We start from the raw sequence: 15,751 nt of genomic DNA, 5'->3' as shown, positions 1-15,751 counted from the left end.
TATAGTGCATTTCTAAGCCAAAGTAAATTACTAGTTTTAAAACTGAGTGATAAAAATTTAATAGTGATCATACTACAGAACAAACCTTGCATGTTTAGCCTAAAATATTTAAAAATTGCAAAGAATTATAAAGTTTAACTAAAAACTAAAACTGTTATATTTTTGTCTTTAGAAGCTAAGACATAAAGTTAATGAGTTTGTTCCTTTGAAGTTTATCATGAGGATCTTTTCTTTGATTTCTGGTTTTTTAACCATAGGCAGAAATGTTTTAATTATATTTTTATCTAGTGCCATACAGAAATAAATCATAAAATCAAAGACTTAATTTTAAAAAGTAGGTAATATAGTTGATAGTGTAAAAGCCAGAGAAGAAAATTATTCATGTGCATGGTAGGTAATACATTGGAGGCTTTGGGCTTGCAGTTGATATGGAAGAATCTGGAGTTCAGCATGCACAGAGACTGTGCATAGCTTTCTTTCTAACTTTCAGATTCTGAGACAAAGTTAAGTTTACAGCTGATATCTTAATCCCTTACATTCATAAATAAGCTGGGATGGATACTGGAGACAGGCATGAAGGGGAAGTAAAACGATCTTAAAATCCAGTTTTTAGGACTACGGCAAGGATTCTTAGATACTCTTGGGATGCAAATCCTGAAACTAGGCTCCACTTCCAGGAGGTAGGGAACAAGTATGCTCCCTCTCTTGGTTTTGGCTTCAGTCTTATATTTCTATATTTCTCATTCCTTACTCCCCCATTAGAGCTTTTATTTTTACTCCCCATTTATCACATAAATACATTGACCTGAAGCTGCCACGAAAAAAATATTTCAGAGTTGTTACTTCCATTAAATTCACCTAATATACAAGTATCAGCCATAAACAATGTTTTTTGCCCATCTAGTTGATTACCTCATTTCAAAAGGAAACATGTCAATGCAAGAAAACAACACGGACTATTATACAGTTATATGCAATTCAAATATGTCGGAACACTAGTGTAAAACTAAGTTGAACTGACTTCAAATACCTATACTTACATATTAAAACTTTAGTACCAGTGTTAATCGTAAACAGGCATGTGCTTCATTGAGAAATTACCCTAATAACTAAGAATTATCCTACAGAGCTATCTTGTGCTATCCCATAGACAGTAATACAAAAGGACTCCATTTGTGCAATAGATCGGATTCACAGTGAGTATCTTAGTACCTAGATCTTGTTTAATATTACCTTGAGAGTGTCAGTAGTGGAATGTATGCATAAGGCATGTAAAAAAAAAAAAACAAACCAAAACTATCTTTAAAGCTCTTAAGGGCAATACTCCAAACTGGCAGCTGATCTAGCAAAGGTGCTGCTAGGAGTAAAAAAATACTACATACATTAAATTTTAGCACATACACTCAAGATTGTAGTACTTTTGCAATGAAATATATTAATTCACATTAATTCACATTAGACTTCTCTTGCTGGAACTAATGGACCAATAGAAGAATGGGCTTTTGCTCCTTTAAATAGTAGCCCAATCTTGAAAACGGAAGCAATCACTTGCAATCTTCCACACAGTGCTGTTAGGGGTGCTCTGTGCAGTCAGCAGGAAGTTCTGGTTAAAGAAGTGCTGCTTGTTTCCATCAAACTTCACAACTCCACTGGTCACAACAAGCACTGTGGTCTGGCACTGGGTAGCTTGCTCTTTAACAACATAAACAAGAGAAATAGGTCACTTTACTTACCTAAGCTTATGATGTAATGTTAAAGTATTTTTATGGCTATTCTGTACTTTAAGCAGGCATCCCAAAGTCAATAGTTTAATATTTTAAAAAAAATTAAGATGATTTTTTTAGTCCCGAAAGATTTGCAGAGTACTCTCAAATTTCAAAACAGAGATTAAAAAGCTAACATGACCATATGCTCCCTATATGTGTAAATATTTCATTAGATATGTAACATCATTCATAGTTTGTTTCTGAAGCCATTCTTCAGGAAACATAAGAGGGAATATCATTTTAAACCACTACATAAGATAGTAAGTACCCCATCTAGAGGTAAATATTGCACACTGCATCAATCCACTGTGAATCAAATTCTGTCACAAGTCATTCTTTCACAGAAGACAGTTCTCTGAAATTTTAACAAACGCTCAAACGCATTAATCTATGATATGGCATAAATTTTTTTCTATAGGCATTCTCCTTTTTTATTAACAAAAAAATCACAATCTCTCAAAATTAATGGTGGTTTTCTGGGGTGAAAAATCACCTAAAAGAAGACCTGACTGAATATATTCTTTTTTTGTGACACTTAACTCGCTTAAGTCAGTAAACACACCCACTATTGAAGGTTACTGCTGCTTGGGCTGTAGACCTCAGTGTTTACTAACAGAAAATAAAGGGGATACTTCGGTACTCACCATGAACTGGTTGGCAATCTAACATATTGATCTGGAATTCGCTGGAAGGCAACATCTCAAAAAAATTAGCAAGGGCTTCCAGCCCTGTAACAACATTTCCATTCCAGATTAGAGTGGCCTTGTCCAAATACAGCCTGACAAGTGCCTACAAATAAAGGAAAAGTTTCAAATGGATTTTTTTTTACCCATAAGCATCTTCTACAAATGCATTAAAAGATTAGACGGTATGTAAACATTTTCATGGCATAGTCTCTACCTCCACTGTATCTATTTCCACTTCTGCCACATTACTTTTGGAAAATAATGTGGCCATGATGTCTACCTTGCCTTGAATACATATTATCCAACTCTGCAAACCTGGAAATTTGTATTTTAATATTTCCATTTTAGTTTTGATGAGAAAATCTTCCATCTCTTAAATAGTAAGGGTTTTAAAGTTTTGCTATTTAAAAATGAATTAAGTGATCACAAACCACAAGCACATGCAATTTCAATCCAGTTTCGCTTTCTCTTCTCCAATCCTGAGAGGTAGGTTGCCAAATCAGCTCTAATTCTAATACACTTTGATTCTAGTGACTAAATACATGTGAATAATTTGATGCTTTTAGGTTATGAAGAATTCTTTTTTTTTTTTTTTTTAGTATTAGCATAGTAAGTTCAGAGGAGTAAGAATCACCTAAATTAGTGCTTTTGACAGTGAGTGTGATAAGGTCCAAAAGAAACAAAAATCCAATAGCTTTAACTCTATTGGGTCAAGTGACACATTATTTGTTTCATTCTCAAAGGTAAGTTGGATTAAAAGGATCACTCAGGCCCTTGCACTGAATTCACTATGTGACCTTTTTAAAACAAAAACAAAATCCCTTTGTCTTGTATCCCAGGCTGGCCTCAAAACCAGGATCTTGTCTCAGCCTCTAGAATTCTACAATTCCAGGTATGTACCAAGAGGGCTGGGCTATGCTTTCCCCTCCCCCTTTACTCGTCTGTCTGTCTGTTAGCTCTGTCTGTACTGAAGCTCAGTATGTATACCGGGCTGGCCTTAAATTTAGAGAAACACCTACTTCTTCCTCCCAAGTGCTTGAATTAAAGGCATGTGTCATTAAATTCAACAGCTTATATTAGTTCTGAAAGCACCAAGACAGTACAAATGACAGATATTCATGACAAGGGACAATAAACATCCATTGTCATAGCTTTTGCCACCTCCAGTTTCTGTTCTTTTTTTTGGGGGGGGGCGGGGTTCGAGACAGGGTTTCTCTGTGAAGCCCTTGCCTGTCCTGGATCTCACTTTGTAGACCAGGCTGGCCTTGAAATCAGAAATCTGACTGCTTCTGCCTCCCGAGTGCTAGGATTAAAGGCATGTGCCACCAGGCCTGGTGCCACCTCCAGTTTCAAGTCAGCAGTAATAACATGTTTTATCTTATTTAAAAATTTTTTAAAAATAACAAAACTGTCCTGTACTGGTGGTAGAACAATGCAAGACTCATTTCATCACATGCTGGAATAATTAATTCCTTTAAACTAGAGTTGAGGTGGGGTTGCAAGATGGCTCAGTGGTTAAGAGCACTGACTGTTCTTCCAGTGGACCTGATTTCAATTTCCAGCACTTACATATCAGTTCACAACTATCTAACTCTAGTTCATACATGCAGGCCAAACACAAATGCACATAAAAAGCTATAAAAATAGCGTTGAGGAATAAATTACAATGAAGACAAAAAACGATGTAAGACCTTGATCTATTGAAAACTAAAAGCATGTCTATTACTGGGATTCTTATTGTGAACACCAGCTATAACTGTGAACCTTAAGCAGACTAAGAGACGTCCTTGCAATGGCACACCATTCCACACCACCATAATTTCCTTAACTATGTTAATTCGAGGGACTAAGAAAAGATAAACTATTTATATACAGGTGTGCTGGACCCAGTTATATGAAGTGTTTAAATTAATTTCTGAACTGGGGATATAGGACAGTACTTGCATAATATGTTAAGGCCCCGAGTTCAATTTTCAGCACCGCAATTTTTTTTCCTATTTGAAAATAAAACGAGGTAAAGAAAAGTTGGGACTTTGTCTATGAACATGGAACTGGGTAAAGTCAAACTTAGGATTCCAGAGCTGAAATCCCCACCAATACCTTACCATACCCTCTATAAGCAACTCGTTTTCTTTTTATATTTTTATTTAAAAGTTTTTAAATTTAAATATATTTTGATCATATTCTTTCTCTCCCCCAAGTCCCACCAGATCTTCTCCCCAGCCTTCCAACATGTTTGGGTTTCAAAAAACCCAAACAAAAACTTAAGAGAATGAAACACTCCCCAAACCAATAAAACAAAATCAAACAACACCAAAACTGAAAAAAAACAAAAACCAAAAACAATCCACCAAACTGTAATCAAATGAAAGCAACTCTTCAAGAACTTGTACACCACAATTACATATGCAGGTCAGATAAATGGTATTTTAAAAATAAAACTTAAACAACAATAGAGACTATAAAACTCACATGTCGTCTTTTGTCCATTGTCTCATAGTAAATATTGACAAATTCCTCGGCAGCTCTACATGCCTGATCCACATAAGTTTTAAAATCCTATGAGAAAATTTTCACAAAGGTAGATTATAATTCCACCAATCCCCCGTCAAGCACAAAATACACAAAAGAAGTTGTCAATTTATTCTAATCACTCTAAAGCTGCATTTGAAATCCACTCCTATCACATACATTTGAGTATTTTAAAGGTTAAGGCACAAATTTTAGTTTAAAAATCTACTGCTAGTTTTAGGTGCATGTCTTTAAAACACATTCATCTCCCATCTTTTCATTCGTCACATATGAATCTTGCCTCTTTGCTTGGCTGGACCTTAGGTGTGAGGTGTGGACAATCATTGAGGAAGCTAGCAAAGTGCTTTGTTTCAAGCGCTTATGACCAAGCTCAAAAGCTACTGCGGTTAAAAAAAACAAAACAAAACCTGTCAAAATAGAAGTGAAAGTCTAACTAGCCTCACGGAGACATTTTTCTTACGTTATATAACCACTCACTGGTAACTGGAAGTGAATTGCAGAAGCTAAGAAATGAAACCCCTCAGATCTGTTCTCACCAGAGGATCCCTGATGAAGTAACCCTTTTGTGGAGGCAGTTCTAGTCTTTGAAATAAATAAAACCAATCGCCACTCTTTAAAGGGATTGGGAGCTTTTGCTTGTGTGTGTGTGTGTGTGTGTGTGTGTGTGTGTGTGTGTGTGTGTAAAACGCCAACGGGAAGAGCGCCACAGAAAGCCACTGGCCACTGAGCTGCAGTTCTAGTCTTTGAAATAAAAACAATCGCCACTCTTTTTAAAGGGATTGGGAGCTTTTGCTTGTGTGTGTGTGTGTGTGTGTGTGTGTGTGACGCCAACGATAAGAGCGCCACAGAAAGCCACCAGCCACCGAGCTGCAGCCACCCACCATCCCACCGGCTGCTAGCCTCCCACCTGCCGCTCTGTCTCGGGAGCAGGGGGCGGGCGGAGGGCGCGAGCCCCGCCCCAGGGCCCGGCGGGCCAGAGCCTGATTGGCCACTCGCTCACGTGTCCAAGCCCACGCTCGTGCCTCCCCTCCCCTCCCCTCCCCTCCGCTGCCCGAGCCCTTGCTCCCTCCTCGGCTCCGCGGGCTGGGCTCTGGGCTCGAGGAGGTGGCACGCACTCACCATGGCCAAGGCCATCAGGGAGCTGGAAGTGGTCTGCTCCGGAGCCGGCCCGGGAGGTGTCGGTAGCTCCTCACTCTTCTGGCTCCTTTGGCTGCGGAAGGATGAGATGTTTAGCAACAAAACGAACCGTGCCAAAGGCACAGATTTCTCAACCCGCCCATTGTTCCCCGGAAGTAGCTCAGTCCGGTGTTAAAATCACCCCGATGTTCCAACTTTAAGCAGCATTTCCCTTCAGTTCCGAGTGATCCCGCCCATCCGTTTTAAATTCCTTGCAAAATGTTTATTTAGCATAAGAGAAACATATAAATGAAAAAACTAACCAACCTACACCCCCCCCAAACCCCAACAAAACAGAAGGAGAGGACCTTGCTTTTATCAGCTTACTATGGAAAACAAATGCATCTCAATTTCCCATCTACCTGCCCTGGCACAAGTTAATATTAAATGTTCAATTTTGGGTGGGGGACCTCTTTACTGGAGGAGGCAGGCCCAAAATTTGAAGGCCAATGAGAAACAGGAAAAAAAAAAAAAACCTTAGTCAGTAGCCAATAGGAAAAGGGGGTAAAACTTATGGAAAATCACACCAACCACCAACTGCACGAGGGCTGAAAAAAATTAAAGTACAGGGGGTGCTGAAAACTGCTTAAAGTACGGGGAGCAGGGTTTAAAAAACTGTTTAAAGTACGGGGAGCGGGGTTTGAAAACTGTTTAGAGTTCTAGAACGTTCTCCATTTTGAGCCTCGGCCACTAACGCTTCGCTGGGCTGCCGACAATTCCTCATGGTTTAAAACACATGGATTTCACGGATTCTCTCCACTCTGGGGGGATTGTATAACAAGGACCACCCCCCTAAACCCTATGGTGTGTGTTTCCACAGCTTAGTCAAGAACAGCAAGACAAGAAGCAGTTTAGTAGTGATCACAAGAACGTTTCTAAGCATTTTTACTCAATTATTTGATAACTATAAGTTAAATGTTATTTTCTCATCAGTCTATATAAAAAAGTGATTAATCAGCGACTACCTAGGATTTAAGTTCAAGTAATGTAACTGGTTTCACTACTCCGCTGCCATTTTTAAAAAACCGTTGATTTCAAAGCGGCTACCACCGAACTTCTAAACTTTGAATCAAAATATTTCTGTAAACTTACTATTTGAGGTTGATTTGTGGCTCTGCACAGGAACTGTCCGCCTTTCCAAAATGTTTGTCCCCATTGGACCAGTTACTTTCAATTTTTTTCATATCTTTATCCTCCGTCAGCTCTCACGATCGACTAAAGGTTACCTCTCACTTCTCCGACGCCCTAGCAACTGAGCGTGACTGCGCGTGACTCAGCTTCAGTTACTTCCCGTTTTTTTTTTTTTTTTTTTTTTTTTTTTTTTTTTTTTTTTTTTTTTTTTTTGCCGGTGATGATGCTTATTTACTTCCGGTGAGGCTACTCCCACATGATGCCCTGATGTTCTTCATATGCTAATGAATCATAGGTCAGTATCTTCAGTTCTACCTTTTTTATGGAGATGAATTATACATACTAAATTTGACTAATAGTGAAAATGAGAATGTTCTGCATGTTTCTCAGAAACTCAAGTCCAAAATTTAAACTAATTTTATTCCAGTTTTTTTCTCTTCCCTATCCTCTCAGTCAACTATGCGTAGATCTTTGGATTTTTTTTTTAATTAATGTTTGGTTCTCCTCTTATTATTTATTCTATCCACGAGTATTTATAATCATTTACTGTGGTCCAGGCATTGTGCAAAGCTCTAGCTGCTAAGCAGGGAACTTAGTGGACATAATACCACTGCAAAGATTACTAACAATATGGAAAAAAAATCAAGTATGTATTAATAATGTTTAAAGGAATTCCACATAAGGAATTCTGAATATCTAGTCTTGGCCAATCTCTAAAACATTTTCTACCCCATCATCTCTCGCTGTGTCTCTGCGTTTATAACCCCCTTTCCCTTTCCCTTCTTCCCTCCTGCACACCTTCTCCTCCCCCTCACACTTACCTCTCCTTTTTACATTTAATCACCCTCTCCCCCCACCACAGTTCTAATATTTAAAGCCTATCTTGATGTGTTGTTTTTATTTTTTTACAGAGTTCGCTCCAAAATTTAAGAAATTTTAAAAAAATTACGTTTCCTCACAAATGAACTTCCGTTCATTGTTATATTGGATTTGGCTTTTCTTCAATACAGAAAGGTATTTAGTATAACTTCATTCAATTGTCACAAAAAACATCGAGAGGTAAATATTAATATTATCCATATTTTTTAAGAATTTGAGGGGCTGGAGAGATGGCTCAGCAGTTAAAAGTACTGAGGATTCTTCTAGAGGTCCTGAGTTCAATTCCCAGTGACAACATGGTAGCTCCCAACCATCTGTAATATCTGAAGAGAGTGTCAGTATACTCACATATATTAAATAAATAAATAAATAAATATTTTTTAAAAAAGAATTTGAGATGAAACTCAAATGAGGAAAAAAAAAACACCTTGGCTGGGATGACAGTCTAGGCTGGAGAGATGGCTCAGCAGTTAAGAGTTGCTCCTGCGGAGAACCTGGGTTTAGTTCTATCACCCATATCAGTCAGCTTGCAACTATCTGTAACTCCAGTTCCAGAGATTAAATGTCTTCTGGTCTTTTCTGGTATCAGCATGCATATATTCAGGCACACTCACATACAAATAAACATTTTAAAACAAGATGATAAAACTGCCTAATAAAACACATTGCCATTTATTCATTTAATACTTAATAATTATTATGTATTAATTTATTAGAAGTAGAAACTTAACAGGTTTTGAAAGTCAGTTGTGTTGGATGGTGTTTTGTTGGGGCAAACATGAAGGAGCATTTTGTTGAAGTAGACATAGGTGAAAGGATGCCATTTTAAAGTAAGTATGTGAAAGGACACATGATGAAGGATTTTTTTTTTTGTTAATGGCACGTATGTACTGGTCTGTCTTATATTGTGTAGTTGAGCTTTATTTGTCAGGACTTTATAGAGAGAATCATATTTTTAAACCTTTTGGTGGTATGCTGCAGCTTCTTGCTGCTTCTGTGAACTCAGGCCTCCCCTCCCCTCCCCTCCCCTCCCCTCCCCTCCCCTCCCCTCCCCTTCCCTTCCCTTCCCTTCCTTTCTCATATATTACTTTTTCTTCTCTTCCTCCATCTCTTCCTTCTTGATTTGTTCACTTCATTTCCACATGTCTTTCAGATACCTGGGCAAGTATATTCACTTTTGGGAAGTATTACCTCATTTCATTTTTTTTCTAAAAACATAGTGTACAGGACATGGCTCTTAAGACCTATAGAAGTGGCTAGCGGGATGTACAATAGTGCTCAAGGACTAAAGAAGGACTGAGATGTGGAAAAAGGGATATTTGGTTAGAGGTGGGAATGAAGACTCAAGAGTTTTATTGCACATAATTTTGTGCTACAGTGGGAGAATTACTACATTGAGGTGCTACAAAGGTGTGAGGCTGGGGAAAATGATGACACTGGAATACACACTGGGCTCTGATCCTTGGAGCTTTGAATTGAAAATATTTGAAAAACATGTTGGATATGTGTTAAGGCATAGAGGACAACAACCAGTGAAAAAGAACACAACAGGTGAGAAACAAGGTTCATCCTTGCTAGAAAACTGCAATTGTTTAAAGTATAAGAGTGACTAGGAACTGTATTAAAGGGCTCTTCATGAATCAAAATAACATTGTATTAAACACAATTAAACTATTTTCACCATCAGTCTGGATTCAAATTCTAAGCATGCTGCTGAGTAGCTTTCTGACCTGGAAGAAATTACCTAGGCATTATACATCTCAGTCTTTCAATCTGTAAAATGGAAAGAATATTAGTATATATTTTGTTGTTGTTTTTCTTTTTTTTTCTTTTTAGAGATTTATTTATTTATTATATGTAAGTACACTGTAGCTGTCTTCAGACACTCCAGGGAGTCAGATCTCTTTACGGATGGTTGTGAGCCACCATGTGGTTGCTGGGATTTGAACTCAGGACCTTCGGAAGAGCAGTTGGGTGCTCTTACCCACTGAGCCATCTCACCAGCCCCATTAGTATATATTTTAAAACGTTGCTGGAATAGGCAAAATGGTTTATTGGACAAGGAACCTGCCACCAAAAATGATGAACGCCAGTTCTGTCCCCATGACACATATATATATTGTGGAAGGAGAGAATAGACTCTTACAAGATGTCATCTGACCTCCACATTTACATCATGGTGTGCACCCCTCCTCCACACAGATAAATAAGTGTATTTGAAAAGCTCATTGTTATGGGAGTCACTTGAACTCTCATGTGCACTCTGTTTGCAAAATCATTTTCTTATCCATATCAGAGCTTAGCAGCCCAATCTCTGAGAAGATGAAATTGGAAGAGATTAGATAATTTGGGAGGTAGGAAGCAGCATCAGTCAGTTCAGGAAAGATTTGAAAACCCTTGATAAACAGACTATAGGAGCAATAGATGATGATGATGATGATGATGATGATGGTGGTGGTGGTGGTGGTGGTGGTGGTCGTGGTGGTGGTGGTGGTGTGTGTGAGGATTCCTAGAGACCTAGGAGCAATAAAGTTCTTAATAGTTACTGTAGTCTTACGTGAATCTTTCTATTGTATCAGATTTGAGCAGGAACAATCTAGAAACTCGGGGGCAAGGATCGGGTCTGAGTAGTCAATAAATTCCTCTTGGGTCTCTAATTGGCAAGCATCTTGTTCATACTGAGCAATGCTCTTAAATACCCTTAAATTTAGATATACTTTATATACCACATGAGCTACTCATTTAGAGCATATGCTCTGAGAGTTTTCATATACTCACAGATTTATTCAAGTGTTATTACAAACAGGTTTCCCTTTATCAGTTGATTGTGATTTGCTCTTTCAATCCAGCTCCCGGCAAACACTAATATACTACCTCTCTCTAGACATCTACTTATTTTGGATAGTTCATGCAAATGAAATTGTACAAATGTGATCATTTGTGTTTGCCATTTTAAATTTAGAATATTTTTGACATTCCCATGTCCTTTGAATACTTCCAAATCATGCTACTTTCCAGTGACTAAGCACTCAAATATATGAGCCTGTGGGGACCATTATTATTTAAACTGCCACAGATTCTAATACTTTATACAGTAATTAAAAACAATATTTTAAAAAAAGAGATAAAGAGATCATGCCATTTGACAAAATATGAATGATGAGTAAAATAAGCCAGTTATAGGAAGAAAATTGTTGTGTGATGATCTCTTTTACACATAGAATCTAAAAATTGTCATATGCATAGAATAAAACAGTGATTATTAGGGGCAAACTAGGGAAGAGAGTGGAGAGATGCAGGTCAAAGGACAAAAAGGAGCAGTCTACAGAGCTAGCATACAACAAAAGTCCTAGTTAATACTAGTGTATTGTATTCAGGAACTTTATACATATATAGATTGCATATTATTTTGTCATAAAAGGAAAATGAATAATGGTGTGAGATGATAACTTTTCTATCTTAAATAGATACAACGAGAGCTATATTTAAAATATGTTATAGTAAACACTCTTGTTATTTATATACTTTTTCTAGTAGATTTGGCATTTCTCAGAATAACGTTATACAATTTTCATTATGTATTTTACACCCTGACCACTGGCACTGAGTAAAAAACACTCTTATAGGTTATGTGGTTGAAATTGAGTGACCAAATACAATTTCTTCATTTTGTAAACCTCCCTGCATCCCCACACTGAATCCAGTCTAGGAGAAGTGAAGGTGTGAATTAATTTCCTGTGACACGGAAGTGAAAACACAATCCATTTTCACCTCATTACTTTCCAATTGCCTCCTCTATGGAGCATTCTCAAGTCTTATCTTCAAGGGAGAACAATTCTTTCAACTCTCTGCTGGAAACTTGGCCTTCAAGTAATTATTTTCAGAATAAAAACATGTAATAAGTCCTTTGTATTGGTTGAGCTTTCTGGTTTCTAGAAGTCCTGCTGAGACTTTGGTTCATCCGGTCTGAAAATTTCTTAGAAAAAAATATTATTATGATTGTCAAGATATTGTAAGGAAAGATTTTAGCCTAAATGTGCATTTAATTAATAAGATGACAAACTAAAATCTGAACATTTCCTTATCTTATTTTGCTCAACCAGTGAAGTATCCTTCATACTACTTATTTTATATTCTCTTCTTCTTATCTAGTTCCAACCTTCACCCCTCACACAAACTCAAGTCAAAATAAAAAATATGCAGACAATATGTGACTTTTCTCTCCATATCTTCCCAAACAGAAAAAAAATGTACTTATGAACTTACTATCATGGTTCAGTTTTTCTGTTACCTTTGATTATATTTTCTGATATTAACATGAATCTATCAACTTTTTAAGTAACAAAGTATTTTAGGAAAATAGGATTAAACATAGCATTTCACCCGTGTGAAATAATCACTCTACCACTGAGTTATGTCGTTAATAAGAGTTTTAAGTATGTGTTTGGCATAACTTTATCATTTTATTTTCAATGTTTCTGAGTTGTAGTATTGATATGTTTTCTTTTCAAAATTTCATATATGCAACACCAAGTAAAGAAAAATAGACTGGAGGCCTTGAATTTGAGAGAGAACAAGGAGTGGTGGATATATGGATAAACAGGAATTTTTCAGTCCATGAAGCTGGATGTCTCAGCTGGTTTTCAGAATACACTAGAATCCCAGTGAAGTAGGCTCTAATGCCAGTGAAGGAACAGACTTGTTAGTGAGGTCAGAGCAAGCAGGCAAAGAGCAAAAGCTCCGTTCTTCCTTGCCCTTATATAGGCATCCAATAAAAGGTGTGGCTCAGAGTAGAGGCGAGTCTTATCACCTCAAAAGTTCTGGATTGAAGGTGTGTCTGCCGACTTCAAAGATCTGGACTAGAATTACATCTTTCCACCTTAAAAATCTCTCACAAGTGTGTCCCTCTCTTTTGGGGTTTTAATTAATTGCAGATGTAGTCAAATTGACAACTAAGACTAGCCATCACAATTACAGTAATTTTTATAATGTTCAAGTGTATTGCTTGCTGGATTTTATGTAGATGCTCATATAAGAACAGCAACAAAATGGAATGATTGCATTGCTCCCGAAAGCTCCTTCCTGCACCCCCCCCCAAGTACTTATTTTCTAAAAGTACCTATAATGACTCGTCTGGTTCTAGGTCTTGACAGTTATTAGTCTCTGTATAAATGACATAACATAGTATATGTTCTTTGACACTTGGCTTTTTAAATGTTAATTCAAACTTTTGAATTGACTAATTGGTGTGGAGAGATGGCTTGATAGTTAAAATGCCATTTGTACATATCACATGATACGTACATTAAACAAATAAATACAAATTATGTTTGACATAATTATTATTTGTCAAGAAATTATTTAATATCAATCTTTCATTTACAATTTTGAAATATATTCTGCCTTATTAACTATGATCACTTAGGTATACAACAGATCTTGAAGATCCTCTTGTTTTTACCCCTACATTGGGCATCATAGGGAGATTCATCCCTGTTGTTGTCTTGTAATCTGTTGTTTTACATTAATTTGTGGTATTTACATGAATGTACAACAATGTATCTATCCCCTTTCCTATAAACTTATCTTTGCATAGTTTTCAGTTTGGAAATGTTTTAAATAAAGTTGGTGTGTTGTGAAGTGAGCTCATTTACTTTCTGTGAAGAGTCGGAATAGCTAGATTGTAGTGCCTAAATATGATCAGCTCTGTGAGATAATGGCAGAAATCATTCATATTGATACATTTACCAGTAATCTTTGTTGCTGTTTTATTTTTCAAGGTATGGTTTCTTTATGTAGCGCTTGCTGTCCTGGAACTTGCTCTACAGACCAGGCTGGCCTTGAACTCACACAGGTCCACCTGATTCTGCCTCCTGAGTACTGGGATTAAAGGCATGAGTCACTATTATTCAGTTTAGTAATTTTTTAAAATTCCACTTAGTCTATATTTTTTTTCTGAGATTGGTATTGTCAATACATTTTATTTTGAACTATTTTGGAGATGATGTACTGGTATTTCACAATGGTAGGTAATGAGTTAAGATCCTTGTACTTACTGGCTGTATATTTGCTCTTTATAGTGAAAAGATTATTTGCATATTTTACTCATTTAAAAAAAAATTCTTCATTCTAGTTGAGCAATGGTGGCAGGCCTGGTGGCACAAGCCTGTAACATAGGCAGGAGAATCTCTGAGTTTGAGACCAGCCTGGTCTAGAGAGTGAGTTGTTTCAGGGCAGCTAGAGTAACACAGCGAGACCCTATCTTGAAATGGTTAATGCTAACTGAATGTAACTTAAGCACCGTGAAATACTTGAAAACATGATAACTTGAACCATCACATGCCAGGCATCATGTGTGACTTTGTGATTGTTAGAGTAGAGAAGAGGAGGGGGGAAGAGGGAGAGGGAGAGGGAGGGAGGGAGGGAGAGAATATGTATGCTATGGTCTGAATGTGTGTTAAACTTAATTCCCAATGCAAAAGAATTGGCAAAATGATTTTTGTTTTCATATTTTACATGCAAGCTAAGGGTGCAATTTGTCTATATAATTTTCATATGTTATTGTAACTATGGTCCTCAGATGTTATATAGCCTGGTGGACCCTGATTTTTTTTTATCACTATCCTCAATGGCATTCTTTCTTTTTGTGAAATAGGGTGTCACTATTGCACTAGCTCCCTGGAACTTGCTAGGATGGAGCCCAAGCTTACCTGAAACTTTCCATCCTCCTGCTCTAGCCCCCTTAGTTCTGGAGCTATCGGCATGTGCCACCACACTAGCTTGACCTCCAGCTTTTGTACTTTTCACTCTTCTTGACATGCTTTGTCCCCCCAAACCCCTGCTCATACATCTGGGGATGCCAATATATAGTCTGAATATACATACCCTTGTGCTGCTGGGCAGTGACAGTGAGCTGTTGCTGGATCACAAGACTAGACAAGCAATACTCTACAGTGGAGTGGGTGTTGCTAAAGTATGATTTTAAGATGCATGGTAAATACATTTTTATTTGAAATATTTTTCAACTTATGAAATTATTGTAATATTTTACATCTATTAAAATTTTAAATTGTGACACACTTTGAAAGAAATAGCTCTAGTCATATTTCAAGGCTTTGGTCAAGGAATATCTCTTTGGGATGTTGAATAATACTAATAATACAAGTAATAATATGTAGTAATATATTATATACTATTATACATTATATTATTAAAATTATTATTGATATATTATATTGTATACTATTATTAATATAGTTATTGTTTGTATTATATTTAAATGTGGTAATAAATAATATAATAATTATGTATTATTTTTTATTACTATAATTTGGCTCTTCAAGATAGAGTTTCTCTGTGTAGCCTTTGGCTGTGCTGGAACTCACTCTGTAGATCAGGTTCCAACTCATAGACATCCTTCTGCCTCTGCCTCCAGAGTGCTGGGACTAAAGGCATGCACAACACCACCCAGCAAAGTTGAAGACTTATACTGTGTTTTGCTTTGTTTTTTTGTTTGTTTGTTTGTTTTGTTGTTGTTGTTTTTTTTGAGAGAAGGTTTCACTGTCTGGCCTGGAGTTTACT

General features: G+C 37.0%; 1 protein-coding gene across 1 annotated transcript; it reads right to left on the bottom strand.

Annotated features, from left to right (window-relative positions):
- Nucleotides 1–298: 298 nt before the first annotated feature.
- Nucleotides 299–7,344, bottom strand: Nxt2 (nuclear transport factor 2 like export factor 2). The gene is made up of 5 exons (XM_021188438.2): nucleotides 7,253–7,344; nucleotides 6,104–6,194; nucleotides 4,925–5,011; nucleotides 2,411–2,555; nucleotides 299–1,692 (listed from the first exon to the last, which is right to left on the bottom strand). The coding sequence occupies exons 1-5, from the start codon at nucleotides 7,342–7,344 to the stop codon at nucleotides 1,511–1,513; spliced, it is 597 nt and encodes a 198-aa protein (XP_021044097.1). The 3' UTR covers nucleotides 299–1,510.
- Nucleotides 7,345–15,751: the final 8,407 nt, after the last annotated feature.

This window comes from Mus pahari, chromosome X (assembly GCF_900095145.1).
Source record: "Mus pahari chromosome X, PAHARI_EIJ_v1.1, whole genome shotgun sequence".
NCBI classification, from domain to species: Eukaryota; Metazoa; Chordata; class Mammalia; order Rodentia; family Muridae; genus Mus; species Mus pahari.
This window is presented reverse-complemented; position numbering and strand designations above follow the sequence as displayed.

What these genes read in the sequence shown, in the direction of transcription:
- Nxt2 (XM_021188438.2), bottom strand. Translation starts at nt 7,344, where the DNA reads ATGAAAAAAATTGAAAGTAACTGGTCCAATGGGGACAAACATTTTGGA. An exon ending in CCACAAATCAACCTCAAATA is followed by an intron (nt 6,195 to 7,252) that starts GTAAGTTTACAG and finishes ATCCTTCCGCAG; the next exon opens with CCAAAGGAGCCAGAAGAGTG. An exon ending in CCCTGATGGCCTTGGCCATG is followed by an intron (nt 5,012 to 6,103) that starts GTGAGTGCGTGC and finishes ATTTTCTCATAG; the next exon opens with GATTTTAAAACTTATGTGGA.